The 24,785-nt window shown below is 32.2% G+C and overlaps 1 protein-coding gene across 1 annotated transcript in view; it reads right to left on the bottom strand.

The window, feature by feature from the left end:
• Window positions 1–404: 404 nt before the first annotated feature.
• The window catches only part of LOC143245271 (flotillin-1-like), a 39,427-nt gene continuing 15,046 nt past the window's right edge, over window positions 405–24,785 (bottom strand). Inside the window, exons 5-12 of the mRNA XM_076491429.1 lie at window positions 23,633–23,752; window positions 18,257–18,352; window positions 17,563–17,682; window positions 15,438–15,652; window positions 14,714–14,759; window positions 5,363–5,500; window positions 3,726–3,890; window positions 405–2,889 (exon numbers count right to left, since the gene is read on the bottom strand). Coding sequence (XP_076347544.1) covers window positions 2,860–2,889; window positions 3,726–3,890; window positions 5,363–5,500; window positions 14,714–14,759; window positions 15,438–15,652; window positions 17,563–17,682; window positions 18,257–18,352; window positions 23,633–23,752 — 930 coding nt within the window. The 3' untranslated portion in view covers window positions 405–2,859. The remainder of the gene's footprint in view (window positions 2,890–3,725; window positions 3,891–5,362; window positions 5,501–14,713; window positions 14,760–15,437; window positions 15,653–17,562; window positions 17,683–18,256; window positions 18,353–23,632; window positions 23,753–24,785) is intronic.

The raw sequence follows: 24,785 nt of genomic DNA, 5'->3' as shown, positions 1-24,785 counted from the left end.
CTGGAACAAATAAATAGACAATATCAATCTGACTAAATACGTAACAGCTCAGTGCAGTGGATAGTGCCATCAAATTCAGATTTCAAGGGGTTCTCAGTTTCAGTTCCAAAGAACAGTGCTTCTAAGAATTGCATATCTCAGGAAAGCTGCAAATCAGAAGCAAAAACACACCAATAATGCTTTAACATAATTATCTAATGTAAAGCTATCATCACAGTAGAAAGGTACAACTAGGACTAATCTTTTCAATCATAAATATCTTTTAATAGTACACGACAAGATACACAACCACACTTGTGCTGGTATTTCAATATGGCTATCACATCTTTATTAAATAACAAAAGTTTTTTTGTTTGTTGATAAAAATGTTATTTTGAAAGCACGGCGATTGAAAAGTAACAAGCTGTGATGTACTTTATTTATTACAGTCAAGATAAAATACAAACAGTTATTCCAAATACAGTAAAACTTAAAAGTAAATAAAATAATTTCAAAAACTCACAGAACGAACAATAACAACCTTGCACAAGTCTGATACATTAAATCAACACTTAACAAAGAACTACAGAAAATAAAGATCTATAGTAAATATTCATAACATCAATATATAAGTATTGTGAACTCTTTAAAATCAAAGTAATTGAATTGGTTGAGTAAAAAATCTGTTACATACATCAAAATCACAACAGTTAGATAAATAATAAGAGTGACAATCATCAAAGAGAAAAAGGGCTCCCATTAAGTTCAATTTCATAAATAATCACCACATATCTTTATATATGATATGATAAATGTAATTCAGGTAGCAGAAAATTGGGTCTTAAAACTCACCGGACTTCTACAGCACAGCACAAGGACAGTCTGAAACACTTACTATTTATAATTTCAAGCAAATCCTGAGAGGAAAGTAAAATTTATCATGAAACAAAAAACTTATTACAGATAAAAGATGTTTAATGAGGCGGGCATATGGCAAGACAGAAAAAAATAGTGAATTTTTTGCATAAAAAAGTCTTATGGTATTTATAAAAGAACTTCAGAACTTTAATTTTTATTACTACAACTTTGTAAATTTGTGCAGGAAGAAAATAGCTTTTATAAATATTCATCAACTCTATATTTTCTAATGTTAAAAAGTTTTAATTATCTTTGGTCCTCAGATGTTTTTCAGTGGTCTAATTTAAATATTTTTATCAACACCAATCCAACATTTCTATGTTTAAAGAAGTAACCAATAAACACACAGCTAATGACCTATCTTGTAATTTACAACCACTGTTACTCCTATTACAAATAAAGTCCACTAAGGTAGCTGTGTATGGAGATATCCTATATAACACAAAAATAATATTTTTCTCTGAAAACAAATTCAAAACTTAATACTGAAGACTAGATGTAAGCTTCTGTATAACAATAAGTATATGCACAGTGTCTATATTGTCATTTCTCATTATGATCTGGTGTAATGAAACGTAGACATTGCATAATTATACTTTAAATACACACACAAAACAATGAAACTTAATTATGCACACACAAAATCTACAAAGAAATTACGATAAAATAATAATAACTTCCACTGTGCTAAAAAAAATGGTATTGCATCAGAGCTCTACCATTATCATAATAAAACTTAAAATATTTTATTTAAAAGGCAAATTAATGTTTCATTATTTTCACCATTTAGCAGTAATGTGAATACTAAAATGCTTACCAACCTACTGCTGCTGGTGTCAGAAAAACACATGGAAATTAGTACTATATTTCTCTTACTAATTACTGACCAACTCAACTGAGGCAGAATGGTATGTGTGTTGTGGTACATTACATTTAAAAACAGATTGTAAAACAGTTAGTTGTAATCAAAGTGCACTTTTCTTACTTATTTTTACTCAACTTTTAATTTCAGTAATCTTAAGGTGTTTCTGCTCATTAGTACTTTACATAACAGAATAAGATGTCCATTAGCCGTATTCGACATACTTTACCCTGAAACTACAGTAAACCAGCACACTTCTGTTTCTTTCATATTTCTTGTAGTAAAGTATTGAAAAACACAACATAAAAACCACTTCAATGGCTTACAACCTTGTTCAGTATGTGTAGAATGAAATAACTATTTATTAAATTTGTACTTCACAAATGTTTATGACTCTTGGTACATATCTGGTTAAAAACAAATGTTTATAAAATACCACATACAGTCAAACTAGAAAGACAAGAAGAATTTATTATAGTAAATTTTTAGTTTTATCAACTGCTATTAAGATAGAGGTCACAGAAGTTTCCTTTATCAACTGCTATTAAGATAGAGGTCACAGAAGTTTCCTTTATCAACTGCTATTAAGGTAAAGGTCACAGAAGTTTCCTTTACTATTATGAAACAATTACTTAATTTAGCAGAACATTTACATACAAAATATAAATGATGTTTAGCAGTAAAAGAAGAGTACATTTATGGAACTGTAAATAGTTAACTTTGTCAAGTTCAACTTAAACTTCCAAAAACAAAATAAGTAAATAGCTATCTACCAAGTTATTACAGTGAAATTTACAAAGCTTAAAGTATTTGAATATGCTCATATAAGCACCAACAGTTCTTTGATAAAAAATTAATAAAAAGGGTTATTGTGTTTTAATGATGTACAAACTAAAATTTATCTAACACAAGAAACCCTCTGCACAAACACATTGCTTAGTACACTTGATACAAAGAATATACTCTCATTGGACAATATGTTTTCCAGACGAAATACACGAAAAGTATCCATATTTCAGATCAAATGTGATGCAAAGACAAAATTAGCCATCAACATTCATTATATTTTGTTTTTCAGGCAATCCTGTATCCTGTTCATTTCATACTGTGGCTTGTGCCATCCTCAGAGACTATACAGAACAAAATAGACAGAAAATGATTTATTGGAGAGTAAATTACAATGCAGTAAATATTTAGGTAATCTATCTAATTAAAAATATTCATTGTATGAAGTCACAATAAAAAAAGCAAAGAACAAGATATAATTACAGATATTATTAATAAAGTCCTTTTATGGACAACTAAAATTGTCTGTCTCCTGTTTTAATATGTATAGTTTCAATGGCTGGATAGCACGTCAGCTATTCTATTGTATTCATGTATAAATAATCTTTTCTATTATTATTTTTCACTAATATAAGACACTAACATTTTCCCAATTTATTCACTGTCCATCTCTCTTAAAGAAAGACAAAAACATATTTATTCAAAATGACAGTTGAACAATGTAATAGGTTTACACAAAATCTTAAATATAATCTCCATGTTTTCAGTCTTACAAGTGCTGTAACACCCAAGTTATATATAACACCAAGCTGTATGGAAAATCAATAATGTAAACATGTCTTGATTAGAGAAAGTAATAACACTTTTCTAGTTCAGATGAAATACAAATGAGCAGTTCTAATGACTTGTTTGGAACAAACATTCTCCAGTACTTTTATTGACACAAAGTTTTATTCACAAATATGTACAGTTTAATATTTATTTCAGAAAATTATATACCACAGGTAGTATTAATTTGTCCTCATGAAAAACTTCATAAAGAGCTAAACAAAAAAAAACAAACCAACAAAACAAATAATTTGAAGCCATATTGCAAAATTCTTAGAAACATTTTATTAAAATCATTAGAAAATTTATTGTTTTTAGTCAAAGCCTTACTTTCAAACTATCAACAACTTACATCAGCAATATTGACACCAGTGAGTCTGGTCACAGCTTCAGGAACTCTGTTAATTATGTCCAACACTTCCCCGGTCAGTTTGCTGGCACCAACATCTCCTTTACCTCCGGACACCATGACGACTCGTTTGCACTGAGACAGCGGGGCTGCAACCTCAGCAGCTACCTAAACATTCACAAAACACTACTTAAACAGTAAGATCTAACATCAATATGTAGTTCACTGTGTACAAGAAATAAGATTTCTTGCGAGATGTAAGGTACTTCATTAAAGTGAGAAACTCTTAGCCAATCATATACTATAATAATAATGGTAATTCATAACCATCTATGCTTGTTCCTACCACACTTATTACCAGATTATATTTACAACATTAACCTGCTCAGTGCCATAGACGAAATAACTCGTCCAAGCCGATCGGTAACACAGTGCCACGGACGAGCTAATTCGTTCTCAATAATACCTAACTTCAATGCTAGATGCCAGCACAATACACGCATTTGACCTACTTAGAAATTGTTTCACTTTCGATCCAATGTTTTAAAAATTACTCAATTGTGCTGAAAAAACCTGGCATAGGAACTGCCGTAGCAGCTGAAACACTTGGCAATCAACAGGTTAAACTAACCTATATGAGATTATAAAATACCCTGGCAAGAAAACTCTGAGCTTATTGTACATTGTAATAAATAATAACCAAATGTTCTTTTCTTATCATACTAATATTGTTCTTGTATTTAAGTTCAGACCAATATAGGCTCATAAAATATCTTGGCAAAGTAAGAAAGATTTAAGCCTATTACGTATTATAATAATAATTATTTGCAACCAACTTCAATTGTTACTTATCACATAAAACATGGATTTCTGTTTATAGGTTTACTCCAGTCTAATCATATCTAAAAACAGAAAAATTAGAATTAGAAATTCACCAACTCTGCGTAATGATAAACTTTGTTATTATAACAAAATGAAAATCAACAATGTTTTGATTATAGCAAACATAGTTAAGCCATGTTTTATAAGGAGCTTACACAAGAAAATGAAAGAACCATCTCATAATGACGTACTGAAACTAAAATAAAACAAGTTTTTATTATACAATAATATCAGCAATTCAGTTTTATTGTAAATAAATTCAAAATCTGTCAAATTTTTTCCCCTTTAAAGAAACAGCATCAACTCACACATAACTTGATAATTAAGCCTTCTTTCATAGCCAAATAGTTTCAAATTTATCCTAAAATAATGTGAAACAATTTTAAAAATGTCAAATTTATGATAAGGTGAGTAAAAATCAAATAAAACAGAATTAACTAGCAGTATTTTAAGCAGTAAATGAGTCCGAGTGTAATTCTGAAGGCTTTAAAACAGATAGATATCATGTTTAAGGACAATAGCTGGAATTCATTAGTTGGGCCTAACTTTGTTATCGGTTTAAAATAGTAACTGACAGCTATAATTTAAAATTAATGTAAGTATGACATTAAGAACTAAAACCTTCTTTTAGCATTCCAAAGTAAAATGCACAATTTTTTAATGAAATATTTGTTTAAAGCCTCAACCACAGTATTAGTAATATTATAAAATTAGTTTTATAATATTGAATATCAGGTGAGAAATAACTCCATCCTTACCTTTGGTAAGGTTTCCAACATCATGTCAATCATAGCAGCTTTGTTGTATTCCTTAAAAGCATCTGCCTTCTTAGCCATTTGTTCAGCTTCAGCCTTGGCTTTGGCTTCAATGGAGAAAGCCTCGGCTTCTCCCTTTAGCTATTGAGTAGAACAAGACGTTTTACAAAATTGCTTCGTCTTTAGAAGTGAAAGTTATCATTATAATTTTGTGAACCATTTAAAGTGTGTTTACAAATTTTAATGGGTACTGAATATTTTGTGTGAAACTGATCACTGTTCTTTAAGTAAACACAAGTTGAAATGACATCACATAACAAGATCATGAAATGCCCCACTTCAGCAGTATCCAAATACTAAACCTTTTTAACAAAAAATAATAGCAATTAAATTATCATAATTACACACAAAATCTCCAAAGAACCAGATCTTTAAAATGTTTAGAAAAATATAAAAGTTATATACTTATCACAGTACTGGGTCACTGTTAGGCAGGTAGTGGGTTATAAATTCACCATAACTTTAATATTTAACATGTTACTTTAGTTGACAAATTGAACATTGTTTCAGATATACCTTTTTTTTGTAACACTTAATAAACATGGAAATATCTTTATAACTTCTTTCCCTCTCTTCAGAGAAGCTTTCCCAGTTATTACACAAAACATATAGTAATGTGATGTAGTGTGGCTCAAATACTGGGTCATTTTTCAAGTTCATTGTATCACAATAAAAAGCTTTGCAAAGTCCCAAAACTACCTCAAGTTTGGAAGTCTTAGTTAAGCAGTCTCTTCTTCAACAATAGCAAAACTATTTGGAAAAATTCCTTGTTGCAGAGCAAGGCCATATTATCTATCTGCTTTGTTCACCACATGAACTTTAGCATTGTGAGTCCGTAAAATTACTGCTGTTCCTCTCGAAGGCAGGGTAAAAAATTATTAATTTATGTACAATTTTATCAGTTAAAGCTTCCTTTAATAAATTTTGAATTCTACTTACATCCACTTAACAAATTCTTGAATCTCTACACTTCAAAAGTTTAGCAGTTCATCCGCTAGTGAATTTTTAGTTTTGTAGCTTTTAAAAACACATTGACACAAATTACAAAAAAATTACTCAGTATTATTAATGACCTTAGACCGTATGACACCAAAAATAGTGATGCAACACGTTCAAGATATAAAATAATTAATGTTACATTTTTGTCAATCAACTTCAGATATACACAGAATATATCACTTAGATGTAAGAAAATAACCTAATGCAATTTATATGTAAAAAGCCAAAAGACTGACAAATTAAGAGGGAAATGAACTACAACAATAAGGTTTTATTTACAAAATAGATCATATTAACAAATACTTCACTAAAATAAGAGCAAAAAAGTTATTTCTGTTATAATAATAAGTAATCCAAAATGTTAACATTTTTTTCTATGGCTTGTATTTGAATAAAATACCTCTATTTTGACTAACAGTACTATTCTTATCATTATAATGTACTTTCTTGGAAATGTTCAGTGATACAAATGTTTTTCAGCAGCTCAAACAACTGTAATATCTATTAAATATCTACTTTATCTATTAGACTGAAATCAAAATGAGCAAGGAAAAGCAAAACAAAAATGGTACATACACACTTATATCAAACAGCACAGACAAGACATTACTGGTGACCTAGATCACACAGAAATATTACTTTGACACTAAACAACATACTAATACTTCACTCTGACACTAAACAACATACTAATACTTCACTCTGACACTAAACAACATACTAATACTTCACTCTGACACTAAACAACATACTAATACTTCACTCTGACATTAAACATACTAATACTTCACTCTGACATTAAACATACTAATACTTCACTCTGACTTTAAACAACATACTAATACTTCACTCTGACTTTAAACAACATACTAATACTTCACTCTGACATTAAACAACATACTAATACTTCACTCTGACATTAAACAGCATACTAATACTTCACTCTGACATTAAACAGCATACTAATACTTCACTCTGACGTTAAACAGCATACTAATACTTCACTCTGACGCTAAACAGCATACTAATACTTCACTCTGACGCTAAACAGCATACTAATGCTTCGCTCTGACGCCTAAACGGCGTACTAATGCTTCATCTGACGCAAACGGCAGCACTAATCACGGTGATTCAAACAACATACTAATCTGATTCAAACAACAACATACTAATCTCGACGGCTAAAACAACATACTAATCTGACATTCAAACAACATACTAATAATGACTAAACAACATACTAATAACGATGACTAAACAACATACTAATCTGATGACTCAAACAAGCAATACTAATGCGATGACTAAAACAACGTACTAATCATGACGACCTAAACAACATACTAATGCGACGCTAAACAACATACTAATGCTTACTCTGACGTTAAACAACGTACTAATGCTTACTCTGGGCGTTAAACAACATACTAATGCTTACTCTGACGTTAAACAACATACTAATGCTTGCTCTGGACGTTAAACAACATACTAATGCTTCACTCTGGGCGTTAAACATGCTAATGCTTCACTCTGACGCTAAACAAACATACTAATGCTTCGCTCTGGCCGCTAAACAAACATACTAATGCTTCACTCTGGTACTAAAACAACATACTAATGCTTCACTCTGGGCACTAAACAACATACTAATGCTTCACTCTGGGCCTACTAAATAAACATACTAATGCTTCACTCTGGGCCGCTAAAACAACATACTAATGCTTCATCTGGGCGCTAAAACAACATACTAATGCTTCACTCTGAAGCTAAAACAACATACTAATGCTTCATCTCTGGCGTTAAACAACATACTAATGCTTCATCTGGGCGTTAAACAACATACTAATGCTTCACTCTGGGCGTTAAACAACATACTAATAGCTTCACTCTGGGCGTTAAACAACATACTAATGCTTCACTCTGGGCTTTAAACAACGTACTAATGCTTCACTCTGGGCTTTAAACAAACGTACTAATGCTTCACTCTGGGCTTTAAACAACATACTAATGCTTCACTCTGACGTTAAACGGCGTACTAATGCTTCACTCTGACACGTTAAACAGCGTACTAATGCTTCATCTGACGTTAAACAGCGTACTAATGCTTCCTCTGGGCGTTAAACTGCATACTAATGCTTCACTCTGGCGTTTAAACGGCGTACTAATGCTTGCTCTGGGCTTAAACCAACGTACTAATCACGGACACTTCTAAACAACGTAATAATCGGACACTCAAACAACAACATACTAATCACGGACGCTCAAACAACGTACTAATCTGGGACGCTTAAACAACATACTAATCGGGCCGCTAAACAACATACTAATCGGGCCGCTAAACAACATACTAATGGGCACATAACTAAAGAAACATACTAATCACGGACGCTTAAACAAACGTACTAATGCTTACTCTGGGCGTTAAACAACGTACTAATGCTTCATCTGACATTAAAAGGCATACTAATAGCTTCACTCTGGACTTTAAACCAACATACTAATAGCTTCGCTCTGGGCGTTAAACGACGTATACTAATGCTTCATCTGGGCACTAAAACAAACGTACTGCTTAGCTTCACTCTGACGCTAAACCAACGTACTAATAGCTTCATCTGAAGCTCAAACAAACGTACTATTGCTTCATCTGATTTCAAACCAAACGTACTAATGCTTCACTCTCCGCTTAAACAACGTACTATTATGCTTCACTCTGCTAAACAACGTACTAATGGCTTCATCTCCGCATTAAACAACGTACTAATGCTTCGCTCTGACGCTAAACAAATATACTAATGCTTCGCTCTCATTCAAACAACATACTAATGCTTCACTCTGACGTTAAACAACGTACTAATGCTTCACTCTGGTTAAACAACGTACTAATGCTTCACTCTGGTTAAAACAACGTACTAATGCTTCACTCTGATGGTTAAACAACATACTAATGCTTCACTCTCTGGTTAAACAACATACTAATGCTTCACTCTGACGTTAAACAACGTACTAATGCTTCACTCTGACGCTTAAACAACATACTAATGCTTCACTCTGACGCTAAAACAACATACTAATGCTTCACTCTCCGCATTAAACAACATACTAATGCTTCACTCTGACGTTAAAACAACATACTAATGCTTCACTCTGACGTTAAACAACATACTAATGCTTCACTCTGACGTTAAAACAACATACTAATACTTCACTCTCACGTTAAACAACATACTAATACTTCACTCTGACTGGTTAAACAACATACTAATGCTTCCTCTGACGTTAAACAACATACTAATGCTTCACTCTGACGTTAAACAACGTACTAATGCTTCACTCTGACACTAAAACAACATACTAATGCTTCACTCTGACACTAAAACAACATACTAATGCTTACTCTGGCGTTAAAAACAACGTACTAATGCAGACACTAAACAACATACTAATCACGGACGCTAAAACAACATACTAATGCTTGCTCTGGACGTTAAACCAACATACTAATGCTTACTCTGACGTTAAACAACATACTAATACTTCACTCTGACTTTAAAACCAACGTACTAATGCTTCACTCTGACTTTAAACAACATACTAATGCTTCACTCTGACGTTAAACAACATACTAATGCTTCATCTGACGTTAAAACAGCGTACTAATGCTTCATCTGACGTTAAACAGCGTACTAATGCTTTCTCTGACGTTAAACAACATACTAATGCTTTCTCTGACATTAAACGTACTAATGCTTCGCTTTGACGCTAAACAAACATACTAATGCGACACTAAAACAACGTACTAATGCTTACTCTGACGTTCAAACAACATACTAATGCTTCACTCTGACGTTAAACAACGTACTAATACTTCACTCTGACGTTAAAACAACATACTAATGCTTCACTCTGACGTTAAACAACATACTAATGCTTCACTCTGATGGTTAAACAACATACTAATACTTCACTCTGACGTTAAACAACGTACTAATATTTCACTCTGACGTTAAACAAGCGTTGCTAATGCTTCACTCTGACGTTAAACAACGTACTAATGCTTCACTCTGACTGGTTAAACAACATACTAATACTTCACTCTGGTTAAACAACGTATACTAATGCTTTCTCTGCCACTAAACAACATACTAATGCTTTCTCTGCCACTAAACAACATACTAATGCTTCACTCTGACGCTAAACAACATACTAATGCTTGCTCTGACGTTAAACAAACATACTAATGCTTGCTCTGACGTTAAACAACATACTAATGCTTACTCTGGCGTTAAACAACATACTAATGCTTGCTCTGGTTAAACAACATACTAATGCTTACTCTGGTTAAACAACATACTAATGCTTACTCTGACGTTAAACAACATACTAATGCTTACTCTGGTTAAACAACATACTAATGCTTACTACTGGTTAAACAACATACTAATGCTTACTCTGGTTAAACAACATACTAATGCTTCACTCTGGTTAAACAACATACTAATGCTTCACTCTGACGGTTAAACAACATACTAATGCTTCACTCTGGTTAAACAACATACTAATGCTTCACTCTGGTTAAACAACATACTAATGCTTTACTCTGACGTTAAACAACATACTAATGCTTCGCCCTGACGTTAAAACAACATACTAATGCTTCACCCTGACGTTAAACAACATACTAATGCTTCACCCTGACGCTAAACAACATACTAATACTTCACCCTGGTTAAACAACATACTAATACTTCACTCTGACTTTAAAACATACTAATGCTTCACTCTGACGTTAAACAAACATACTAATGCTTCACTCTGGGACGTTAAAACGTACTAATGCTTCATCTGGGCTTTAAACAACGTACTAATGCTTCACTCTGACGTTAAACAACGTACTAATGCTTCACTCTGACGTTAAACAACATACTAATGCTTCACTCTGACGTTAAACAACGTACTAATGCTTCACTCTGACGTTAAACAACGTACTAATGCTTCACTCTGACGTTAAAACAGCATACTAATACTTCACTCTGACGTTAAACAGCATACTAATGCTTCACTCTGACGTTAAACAACATACTAATGCTTCACTCTGGGCGTTAAAGACAACATACTAATGCTTCACTCTGACGTTAAACAACATACTAATGCTTCACTCTGACGTTAAACAACATACTAATGCTTCACTCTGGCGTTAAACAACATACTAATACTTCACTCTGACGCTAAACAACATACTAATAGCTTCACTCTGAGGCTAAAACAACATACTAATGCTTCACTCTGTTGACTAAACAACATACTAATGCTTCACTCTGACTTAAAACAACATACTAATGCTTCACTCTGACGGTTAAACAACATACTAATACTTCACTCTGACGTTAAACAACATACTAATACTTCACTCTGACGTTAAACAACATACTAATACTTTCTCTGACATTAAACAACATACTAATACTTTCTCTGACATTAAACATACTAATACTTCACTTTGACACTAAACAACATACTAATACGACACTAAACAACATACTAATACGAATATAAACAATATATTAATACGACACTAAACAACATACTAATACTTACTCTGACATTAAACAACATACTAATACTTCACTCTGACGTTAAACAAAATAATAATACCCTACTCTGACGTTAAACAACATACTAATACTTTACTCTGACGTTAAACAACATACTAATACTTTACTCTGACGTTAAACAACATACTATTACTTCACTCTGACGTTAAACAACATACTAATACTTCACTCTGACGTTAAACAACATACTAATACTTCACTCTGACGTTAAACAACATACTAATACTCCACTCTGACGTTAAACAACATACTAATACTTCACTCTGACGTTAAACAACATACTAATACTTCACTCTGACGTTAAACAACATACTAATACTTCACTCTGACGTTAAACAACATACTAATACTTCACTCTGACGTTAAACAACATACTAATACTTCACTCTGACGTTAAACAACATACTAATACTTACTCTGACGTTAAACAACATACTAATACTTACTCTGACGTTAAACAACATACTAATACTTACTCTGACGTTAAACAACATACTAATACTTACTCTGACGTTAAACAACATACTAATACTTCACTCTGACGTTAAACAACATACTAATACTTCACTCTGACGTTAAACAACATACTAATACTTCACTCTGACGTTAAACAACATACTAATACTTCACTCTGACGTTAAAACAACATACTAATACTTCACTCTGACGTTAAACAACATACTAATGCTTCACTCTGACGTTAAACAACATACTAATACTTCACTCTGACGTTAAACAACATACTAATACTTCACTCTGACGTTAAACAACATACTAATACTTCACTCTGACGTTAAACAACATACTAATACTTCACTCTGACGTTAAACAACATACTAATACTTCACTCTCACGTTAAACAACATACTAATACTTCACTCTCACGTTAAACAACATACTAATACTTCACTCTGACGTTAAACAACATACTAATACTTCACTCTGACGTTAAACAACATACTAATACTTCACTCTGACGTTAAACAACATACTAATACTTCACTCTGACGTTAAACAACATACTAATACTTCACTCTGACATTAAACAACATACTAATACTTCACTCTGACATTAAACAACATACTAATACTTCACTCTGACATTAAACAACATACTAATACTTCACTCTGACACTAAACAACATACTAATACTTACTCTGACGTTAAACAACATACTAATACGACACTAAACAACATACTAATACTTCACTCTGACATTAAACAACATACTAATACTTCACTCTGACATTAAACAACATACTAATACTTCACTCTGACATTAAACAACATACTAATACTTACTCTGACGTTAAACAACATACTAATACTTACTCTGACGTTAAACAACATACTAATACGACACTAAACAACATACTAATACGACACTAAACAACATACTAATACTTACTCTGACATTAAACAACATACTAATACTTACTCTGACATTAAACAACATACTAATACTTCACTCTGACATTAAACATACTAATACTTCACTCTGACTTTAAACAACATACTAATACTTCACTCTGACTTTAAACAACATACTAATACTTCACTCTGACATTAAACAACATACTAATACTTCACTCTGACATTAAACAGCATACTAATACTTCACTCTGACATTAAACAGCATACTAATACTTTCTCTGACATTAAACAACATACTAATACTTTCTCTGACATTAAACAACATACTAATACTTTCTCTGACATTAAACAACATACTAATACTTTCTCTGACATTAAACATACTAATACTTCACTGACACTAAACAACATACTAATACGACACTAAACAACATACTAATACTTACTCTGACGTTAAACAACATACTAATACTTCACTCTGACGTTAAACAACATACTAATACTTCACTCTGACGTTAAACAACATACTAATACTTCACTCTGACACTAAACAACATACTAATACTTCACTCTGAAGCTAAACAACATACTAATACTTCACTCTGACGCTAAACAACATACTAATACTTCACTCTGACGCTAAACAACATACTAATACTTCACTCTGACGCTAAACAACATACTAATACTTCACTCTGACGCTAAACAACATACTAATACTTCACTCTGACGCTAAACAACATACTAATACTTCACTCTGACGCTAAACAACATACTAATACTTCACTCTGACGTTAAACAACATACTAATACTTCACTCTGACGTTAAACAACATACTAATACTTCACTCTGACGTTAAACAACATACTAATACTTACTCTGGACGTTAAACAACATACTAATACTTACTCTGACATTAAACAACATACTAATACTTCACTCTGACACTAAACAACATACTAATACTTACTCTGACACTAAACAACATACTAATACTTCACTCTGACACTAAACAACATACTAATACTTCACTCTGACATTAAACAACATACTAATACTTTACTCTGACATTAAACAACATACTAATACTTCACTCTGACATTAAACAACATACTAATACTTCACTCTGACACTAAACAACATACTAATACTTTACTCTGACACTAAACAACATACTAATACTTTACTCTGACACTAAACAACATACTAATACTTACTCTGACACTAAACAACATACTAATACTTACTCTGACATTAAACAACATACTAATACTTACTCTGACATTAAACAACATACTAATACTCACTCTAACCGCTTCAGATTCTGCTTCTGCCTCCATTACGACACGGTTTCTAAAAAAAATTCATTACCTAATTAAAACAATGTTAAAAATGACATGGAGATACACACACACGTGATTTTTTTTTTTCAAACAAAATCGAGGTTTTTTTTAATCTCATAATATCCAATGTGGTCTAGCTGAAGAGTTCATGGTTTGTTTCTGAAAACAAGTTTTTGATAGATCAACACGTTTGATTTGAGGTGCATAGTAACAGTCTATGTAACAGAAGAATGTTTTGAATGTCAAGTAATTAACATATTTCTCAACAAAACTTTCTCGTTATAAGTACCAAATAGTGTTCACTGCATAAGAATCATAATAAACACAAATATTCCAATAACTATTCAGGCAATTGAAAGCATTTAAAACCTTAAAGATAAAAAATAAAATGCTGGCAGTTATGTTTAAACCAAACCTTAAGCTAAAAACACTGATTACTCCAAAAGCTTCACAACAATACATACATTTGTACTTTAAATTATTATAACTACATATGTAATAAATCACTATAAACATTGTGGATCGGGTTTTTCTGATTGTTAATCACAAAGCTACACAGCATGCTATCTTGGTTCTGCCCATCACAGATACTGAAACATAATTTTTATAATCATTAACAATGAAATTTACCCCTAAGCCACCAGACAGAACACTGAGAATAATACACATGTTACAAAAACAAACATACTTGTTAGCCTCGGCAAGCTTCTCTAGTCTGTACTTTTCAGCCTCGGCAGGACGCCGCACTACAGCATCAAGCTCCTTCTCCTTGCGGAGGATTTCTTGCTCCTGTACTTGGATCTGCTGGGTTCGCTCCACCACCATCACTTGCATCTGTTCCTCTTTGATAAGCTGACGAGTCTTAGCTGCTTGCAGACTATAGGCCATATCTGACTCTGCTTTCTATATGACAAACCAGTTAGAAAAAAATTTAATATTTGTGATGTTGGTCACTTTATTTTACTAAAGTTAAAAATGTTTTTGTTTCATACTAATAATGACTCCACATAACATACTTAAAAACATTACCAGCACTTAGAATGTGTATAAATAAATATATGACAGGTTAAAACAAGTTTCTCAGTACATATTACAGTTGTGTTGTTAAATCATGTTGAAAAGACACATAACCAAGCTGCAATTGAACACATCAGATTATATAAAGTGACTATGGTATTGAGTGGGTAAACTCCAGTCAAAAAACAGGAAGAATCGAGTATTTGTCTTTTTGGTCTGATAAGAAAGAATGGTCCAAATAATCTTCATCTCAAAAGCAGAAAGCAGATAGAGAAAAACAACTTCAGTTTCAATAACTCAGTTAAGGCAGTTGTGCAGATCCAGTATAAAACCAACACCAGTCCACCAAGGAACCCAACATCTGAGTAATGTTAAAAGGGGGAGAAAGCAAATGTGGTGGGTGAACAACAGTTAAAACCAGGCAGTGTCAAGAATTTTTCATTTGTTCTGCAGCAAAAGAAAACATCTCACCAACCACATGTAAGAGGACTTGTGTTAGTTGTCCCATGTTAATCCAACACCATACTACCAACATCCAGGCATCAGGTACATCTTCCAGTCCATGGTAGCAAGAAAACTTGTTACCATAAACAGAACTTCACCACTCTACTTTTGACTGAGTAAAACTGGTCACACTCAGGATGAAGCTGCCCCTCACTTCACCACTCTACTTTTGATTGAGTAAAACTGGTCACACTCAGGATGAAGCTGCCCCTCACTTCACCACTCTACTTTTGATTGAGTAAAACTGGTCACACTCAGGATGAAGCTGCCCCTCACTTCACCACTCTACTTTTGACTGAGTAAAACTGGTCACACTCAGGATGAAGCTGCCCCTCACTCAAACAACTAGAAACCAGTGATGGGCAAGGACTCCCATATTGTACTGGGAGAGGAAGTAACAGTATAGTGGGAGAAACCCAGCAGCATAAAACAGTACACTAAGTAACAAAAAAAACCTTATTTTCAAAAGCAGGCTGGTTCTGGTTTATTCAATTAGGACTAGAAAAATAAGCAGTGATCCAGAGACTGATTTACCCAAGAACAGATCCTCCAGGGAGATCTAACAGCACCTCAGAATATGTTGCAGGTTGCATATAACAATGCAGCAAAGACTTCCGACATCTAAAGCGTGGAGCCCAAAGCCACAATAGTGGTTCAGGATCCATACCAGAAGCCATAGTTGTCACATGAAATTGAGAATTCATCACGTAGAAAAAAAAACAAACAAACTTGCACAGGAAAATTTAAAATATAAATTATAACAGACACAAGTTTGTCAAAAAAGTTAAAGTGAAAACAAAAATGCACTCATGATCATCAAACACAGATGTGATGAGAGTGGGCAGTTATTGCATGCTACAGAACAACTTTATCACTTAAATACATGAATGAAGGTTCGAAAATCGAGGCTAGTGCAAAGCAAAAATTGCACATATAAAGAGAAGTACAAATTAATGTAAACTATTATGTGAGATGAGGTATCACATCAGAAGTCACACAAGTTTACTTTATATTGTTTACTGATTAAAGATAATTTTTTGTACTGATTAGCTATTTGTTGAAAGACTCAACTTTGATTCTTTTTTTTCAGGGGAAGTAAGTATTAGTAGAACCTAACGCAAACTCATGAATTTGTTATTAGGAGGAAACATGTTTAAACCACAAGATAAAGAGACAAAGAAATTCCCTACCAAAACTAGGAAATTTAATTTAAACTTGACTTTGCAAAGAACAGTGAACTACTATTGTTAAGTAACTGTTCTGTTTCAATCAGTTAAACCTCTGAATCATACCTTTGTGTTAACTTCCATATCATACGCTGCTTTCTTCAATTCAAAATCTCGCTGAGCTTTAGCTATTTCAGTATCGTTATGGTAACGGGCAGCCATTCGTTCTTCTTCTGCGATAGCTTCCTGTTGTCAAGAAAATCATTTAAATACAGACACACACACAAAGGAAATGTGTAAAATAATGTAGTCTAAAGAATATTTTGAGGGCTGGCTATCCAATTGCCTACAGTCTCAACAACTATTAAAAACAACCCAAAAAAACGAAAATGCACTACACTATTGAAATAGCATTAAGTTCAAGATAAATTTAAATAGCTTGTGAAATGCATTTAGATTTGTTTTTTTAAAAATGGGTCATAACCAAAGTACTATTTTCCAATATTATATGTACACGTTTTGCACTTAGCTACTAATGTGGACTAATTGTTTACTCATTTTAAGAAACTCTTATAAGAGTATTTTGAACTACCTACTACAAGGTTTACGCATTTTTTGACACGTCATACGTTACTCATAATACAGATTTAAAAAAACAACAAATCGCAGTAAGAAAATCTGTTCTGTACATTTTACTCATCTCTCATTATTATTATATTATCCAACCATTTACTTTCTCAATAAACCTTGAAACTATTTCTTCACAGAAATTAATGTTAGGTTGTTAACTTAAAAACACTGTAATCTTAGTTTCACCTACTTTGATTTGCGAGTCTTTTCTGGCTTCTGCCTCACCTATACGAGCGTCTCGTTTCACCTCAGCTGTGCGTGCCATTCCCAGTGCCTTAAGGTATCCCTGCAAGAAGTAAATATATTTCAGAAATATGTTAGTTTCCTAAAAGTACTTCCATTACTTACTCAGTGTATGCACACCTTACTTGCTTTAACTGGATGTTTATTTCTTACAAAAGTCCTTACCATCAAAATAATATTATATTTAGATATTTCTACACTTGGATATCTATACATATGATGTGCTTTTCTCAGTTCTAAACCTAACTTAGTTTACTTATAAAACAATATCAATATGAAATACTGTGCAAAAATCGAAATGTCTAGGTTCAAAAGTTTGAACTACATTCATGCTAGCATAAAAGATTCATCAAAATCTTGGAAGATTTTCACAGTACTTCACTTATCTAAGGATTATTTTCTCAGAAATATCCAATCAGTCTTTTTAAAAAGACATTCTATATTTATATATTTCTGAAAAGAACAAGATAAATGGTTTCTTATAACCTATATAAAAATTACCCATTAATTCTCGAACTAGAAGGTCAGTCAAGTTGTCTGAGTTTCTACTTACTAGTTCCATCTTATAACTTTTTTATATGGTGCATCTATATTCAAAAAATTCTGGAAAAACCGGCAAGGATCTCCGACTTCGGAATGTTCTTCAAGTCCCTCTCAACAATAACTCTTCTTGAGAAATTCAGGGTCACATGGGGAGTAACCTCAGAGGGTATATTCCCCATGCTCTTCAAATTCAGGAAGAGTTTGTTTGGTTGTGATGTTTCCACCAATATGTCTCCTGAATGTAGCTTCCTTACTGATTTGGGGCAGCCAGCAAGCCCCACTAATTTCTTTTGAGACAAGAAATACAGAATGAGAAATCAAGTTGTTCAGTTCGACTTTGAAGGTGATCCGTATAACAGTCATCCATTTTAATTTTTTTGTTCATGAATGAGGACCCATAATAAAATACGAACATTTCAGTACCCATTCTTCCCACCTACCACAAGGGTTGCACTGAAATGCCAAACAAGAACACTGCAGAGTTTTGTGAGCACTATACCCAAACACCAGTATTAGACACAACGTCCAAAACACCTATTGAGAATGTCCAATACTCGTAGTTGTCGCAAGTGGACCAAGTGATTGACATGGAGAGGAGGGGGGCAACCCAAAGCCACCTGTCTACAGTTATTCAAGGCCAAAGTAGTGTGTTAAGGTTGTACCCCTCAACCACAGGTCACCACACATGGTAAACATGTGGGTGGACGTTCAGATTCTAGAGGAAATACACTACAATATACTATTTCATAAATAAAAACACTGACTTTCTATTGGTTATAAATATTATAGTATTGAAAGGCAGAAAAGAAAAACTGGAAATTTCTGAAGGAAGGAATGTAATAGACAGATGAATGAGCAATCATAGTATTATAATAAGTAATTTACATTAAGTTTTGTACCTCTTCAAGAGGTAGTAAACACATCAGAGAGCAGGTGATGCCAGGAAAGAGAAAAATGTCACAGTTCTTACACAAGGGGGAAATTCAAGAGTTTTTAAATACTGCTTTATAAAATTAATATCTTACAAACTTAGCTTTATGATAGATTTATTGATATACCATGAAAAAAGAACTTTAAATTTTGAACGTAACTCACTAAAACAACCTCATGATATGTGCACAAAAGAATGCTCATAGCAAAAGGGTTAAAAACTTATCTTCCAAATTAAACTACAAATAATATGAAAATGTTGTCATTAAAATAGTTTTTAACAAGGTTTAGTTAAATGAAAAATCATGACACTTTTATCATCAGAATACTTGCAAGATTAACAAGATGGTTGGACTAAATATAGTCCTTCCACAATAAATCAAGAATCCTTTTGTTCTAAAGCCACAAAAACAAACCACAGATTTAATTCAACTCCACTTGTGTACTGTACATTAAAGCATTTTATAACTGTCTAAAACAAGTAAAACAAAACTGTTGAAAAAGTGAAAAATTGTTTATATAGTACTTCCATGTTGTTACTTTATTACAAGCATATTTGTTATTAAGCACAGAGCTATACAATGTGCTATCTGTGCTCTGCCCACCACAGATATCAAAATCTTTATGATCATTCTGACTTGCTGTTGAGCCACCAGAAAGCTACTCCAAATGTAAATAGAAAATAAAAACATAAAAGGTTTGCGAAAATCACCTTTTTTTAAAAAAAAATTAAATTCAAAATTATACATTAAGACCAGATAACATTTTAGGCAAAAGCTATTTATCTAGATATAATTTTTGGTATTGTTTGGGAAATCACAATACAGTGTGAACGAGTAATGTTTAATGTGATCCTTAAGTGTGAAACAATCAATGTTAAATAACATGTTAGGCTTAAGAATTCCTTCCGTCAGTTACAATTTGATTATATGAATGATGAAAAATATTTATCTTGTAAAGGCAAATATTTTATGTTTCTACACCATAAATTTTAAAGGTGAAGCAGCTTTTAAACTAGAAGAGAGGTGAAAAATTACCTTGTCCTACTATGTGATGAGAGAATTACAACATCTTTTAACTAAGCATCTATTCAGGTGAGCACACAAATCTGTAATGTAGTCATGGAAAAGCTTCCTTTTTTAGATTACAATACTTTCTACAGTTTCTATAGTTTTTTTTCTCTGTCTCTAGTTACAGTTTCTTATTAACCAAGATTCTATCAAGACATCAAATGTAACCTGTTTAACCCTCACGAGGTTTTTAATGACTTGTATTCAAAAACTTAAACTAATTTTTGTTTTTCCATTTTTACACTTTAAGCCATGGGGCAATATAATGTGATGGTCAATCCCACTATTCGTTGGTAAAAGAGTAGCCCAAGAGTTGGCAGTGAGTGGTGATGGCTAGCTGCCTTCCATCTAGTCTTACACTGCTAAATTAAGTACAGCTAGTGCAAATAGCCCTCGAGTAGCTTTGTGCAAAATTAAAAAACAAAAAAATAAACAATTATTATAATAAAAGTAACTAAAATGTGAAAATAGGAATTTCTTTAGGTTAGTTAAAGTCGGATTAGGTAAAATAAATAATATCTTAATTAAAATGTTCAACAAGACATGTATGCGAGCATCTCAAGTAGCTCATGAGTACTGTAATTCGACAGCATAGCAACTTACAACTTATAATTGCAGGAATAGTAGTCTGACACAATTATAAGGACAATAAAAAACAACATTTACATTGAAAACAGATTTATGCTGTTACAAGTTTAAAGCTGCTTAGGATAAAAATGTAGTGCCATGTTACAATTAGAAGTATTCTAGAGAGAAAATAGGAGAATTAAAGTTTCTATCAATTCTTCAATTAGCAGTAGAGTTAAGGTTGAGAAAATAACAGGTAACATATAATGTTATTGAAACCAAATATATGGACGTTTTACAGTTATGCAAGTGAAATTTGAGATTTCCGAGATGAAGAAAAATTTTAATCTGAACATGAAAATCACTATGTTCAAACAAGAAAGAAAAAACTTGACATATTTACAGATAAATTAAAAATACATCAATAGAAAAATTTGATTTTATGTTTATGAAAACTTGTAATGTTTAATGAAAGTCAGGAAAGTTTTATGATGATATACGTACTATAGTAAGAGTTGGTAGTGTCAAAACCGTTACATCTTTAGACGAATACATAAAGGCCACATAACTGGTCAATTCAACCAAGCTTGTGTCGAGAGTTAGGTTGACATGGGTAAAAATAATAAGTGAAATCCATCCAACTTGTAGCAATGAAGGTAATTATACTATGATTCTTGATAATGTACATACATGTTTACAGCATCTTTCAAATTACTGGTAAACATTACAAATTTCTGTACACAAAATATCAGGTTTTTGAATTAAGTGTTAAGATATTTTAATTAAAGATTTGCTTGTAATTTCTTTTCTTTCAGAATGCTGATTATCCAACATGCAGAATAATTTTCAGTTTAAGATTAAAAATACTTTTGTATATCAGAAAATTTCCAAATTGCACATGTGAAATCTTTATAACTTGCAAATAGGTATTAAATACTTCGTCTGTTACTTCCAATAATGTATCTCTGTACATGTTTAACAGATGTGACTGATCTTGTAACCATCATAAAAAATTAGGAAATAAATATAAATTATGTTTTTCTTTCTAGAATGGCTACAGATTATAACTTGAAAACAAAAACATGTAATTTAACAGTTTAAAGGTCATATATATATATATTATATATACATATATATTACTTTTATTATGTTGACCTTTCAGCCCTTGCTGGCTAATTTTATAGACATTACGACACAGCACATATGCACTCGTGATACCATTTCCAAGAATATAAAACTGACTTTCACAAAGTAATTTGTCTTTGCTGTTATTTTGTAAAACACAGTCACACTTCAGTTATAATACATTTAAATTTATTTTTCTTAGTGAACAGAACAGTAAATAAAGAAGTAAAGCAAACAATTATTCTTCTAGTCGTGACCTTTGTACTTTGTTGCTGCTTGTCATAGATTGCTAAGCCTTAAGAAATTTCACACATGAAGAATGTGAAACAAGATCATTTTTTTAGGTTTCTTATACATACATGTGCATAACCAAAAATTCATAAATTAATATATCAACATCATACAATTCCATTATAATTCAAATTTAGTAACTGAGGGGTATTTGGGTATAAAAAAATTAAATTTCAAACAAGCTAAAAGTAACTTATAAAAGTCTGTCTCATTCGAAAATGGCTGAGAAAACCACTTGTTGGATATTAACATGTCATATATAGAATTAACTGTATATTAGGAACCATTTCAAAACTTGAAGGAGGTGAGCAGAACCACTGGGTTTGATTCTGCACAGTAGCAACATCTCAGGACACAGATAAAACTGGAGATTTTTAATTTATATTCTACTTTTTAAATATCAGTACCTTGAGTTCCTAATTCAAACAAAACTACACACATTGTATTTTTACATCACAGACACCTAATTTTAACTAATGCTTCATTCAACACCCCACGCAACACACATGTACACACAAAAAAATTAACATTTAGGTGTGATTTTTAAATATTTACTTTAAATTAATACATAATGTATAATATAAAAATTTTAATTATAATCTAGTTTGATACTAAACTTACTGAGATGGCCTTTGACCTATGATCCATTGCAATAGGGTTAATCTAATACCCTAAATACTTGTGTTATCTATATTATAATACAAGGCATCACAAAACTGTATGTAATCTTTAATAATGCTTTATTTTAGTAACTAGAAAAAAACAACAGCTCTTCTGCAAAGTAATTAGAAGATTACCTGATCATCACTGATGTCCTTGATAGTGTATGACACAACAGTAATACCCATATTAATCAGATCTGATGATGCAACTTCAAAAACTTGCTTGGAAAACTTCTTTCGATCTTTATATATTTCCTGAAAAACAATCCAAACTTTCTTCATGGATAGAAAAATAAAGTACATAGTTTCAAGAACTTTAAAGAAATGCACAATACAATAAACTACAATTCTCAGCATGTGTTCATAGACCCCTAAAAGTCATTTAACCTTATAGAGGAGATCCATGATGGTGAAGATGAAGTCTTTACATCATAGCTTTTAAAAATAGTATATAATCCTTTATACTGGTGTGTCTAATCTGTAGATTGGCTGTTCATATGACATTACATTAAGTCTCATGACCTTTACAGACCCTACAGGGGTTTCCTACAATTGTACCTTGACTGTACATCTTGTGTGCCACAAAACAGTACTAATAGACCACTTTCTTGCAACACCATATCTCATCATGCCGTGCATGTTTTAAAAAGAAAGCAATACTTGTTTTTGTTTGTGGTTATGCTAAAACCTACATGATGGGATATCTGTGTTGTACTCACCACGAGTATCAAAAATCAGCATTTACCACTAAGTTCACAGACTTACTGTTGTGCCACTCAGTAACAACAAAGTAGTAAGAACAAAAATACTGTAACACATAACAAGTACAGATAACTATATATAATTATCTTCCTGTTGCTAACTAGGCAAAAATGTTTATAATAATAAGTTTTAAGATAATCCTACATAACTGTGGTAATGACACTATTCTTTGATTTTTAAACATGAAACAAGCCACATTTTTTTTCTCGGCCATACACATATTTGTGACCTAAACCATTATTAAACCTTCTTTAAACTTACAGTGTTCTCAAAACTCAAAGATGTTCAACAGGAAGTTCCACTTTTACATCTTCCTAAACTATAACAAGTCACCCATAACATGAAATCTCAAAATTATTGTAATCCAACTACCAAAAATAAGCAACAAAGCACTGCCTTCATTTTACATATAAAGGTCATAAATATACGACTACTAATAGCTTTAACAATTAAAGGCTTTCTTAAATAAATACACCAGAGTGTAACAATGCAGCATTCTCAATTTTGGATAATAAATCTTGATTTA

The sequence above is a fragment of the Tachypleus tridentatus genome, chromosome 2 (genome assembly GCF_004210375.1).
Source record: "Tachypleus tridentatus isolate NWPU-2018 chromosome 2, ASM421037v1, whole genome shotgun sequence".
In the NCBI taxonomy this organism is placed as follows: Eukaryota; Metazoa; Arthropoda; class Merostomata; order Xiphosura; family Limulidae; genus Tachypleus; species Tachypleus tridentatus.
This window is presented reverse-complemented; position numbering and strand designations above follow the sequence as displayed.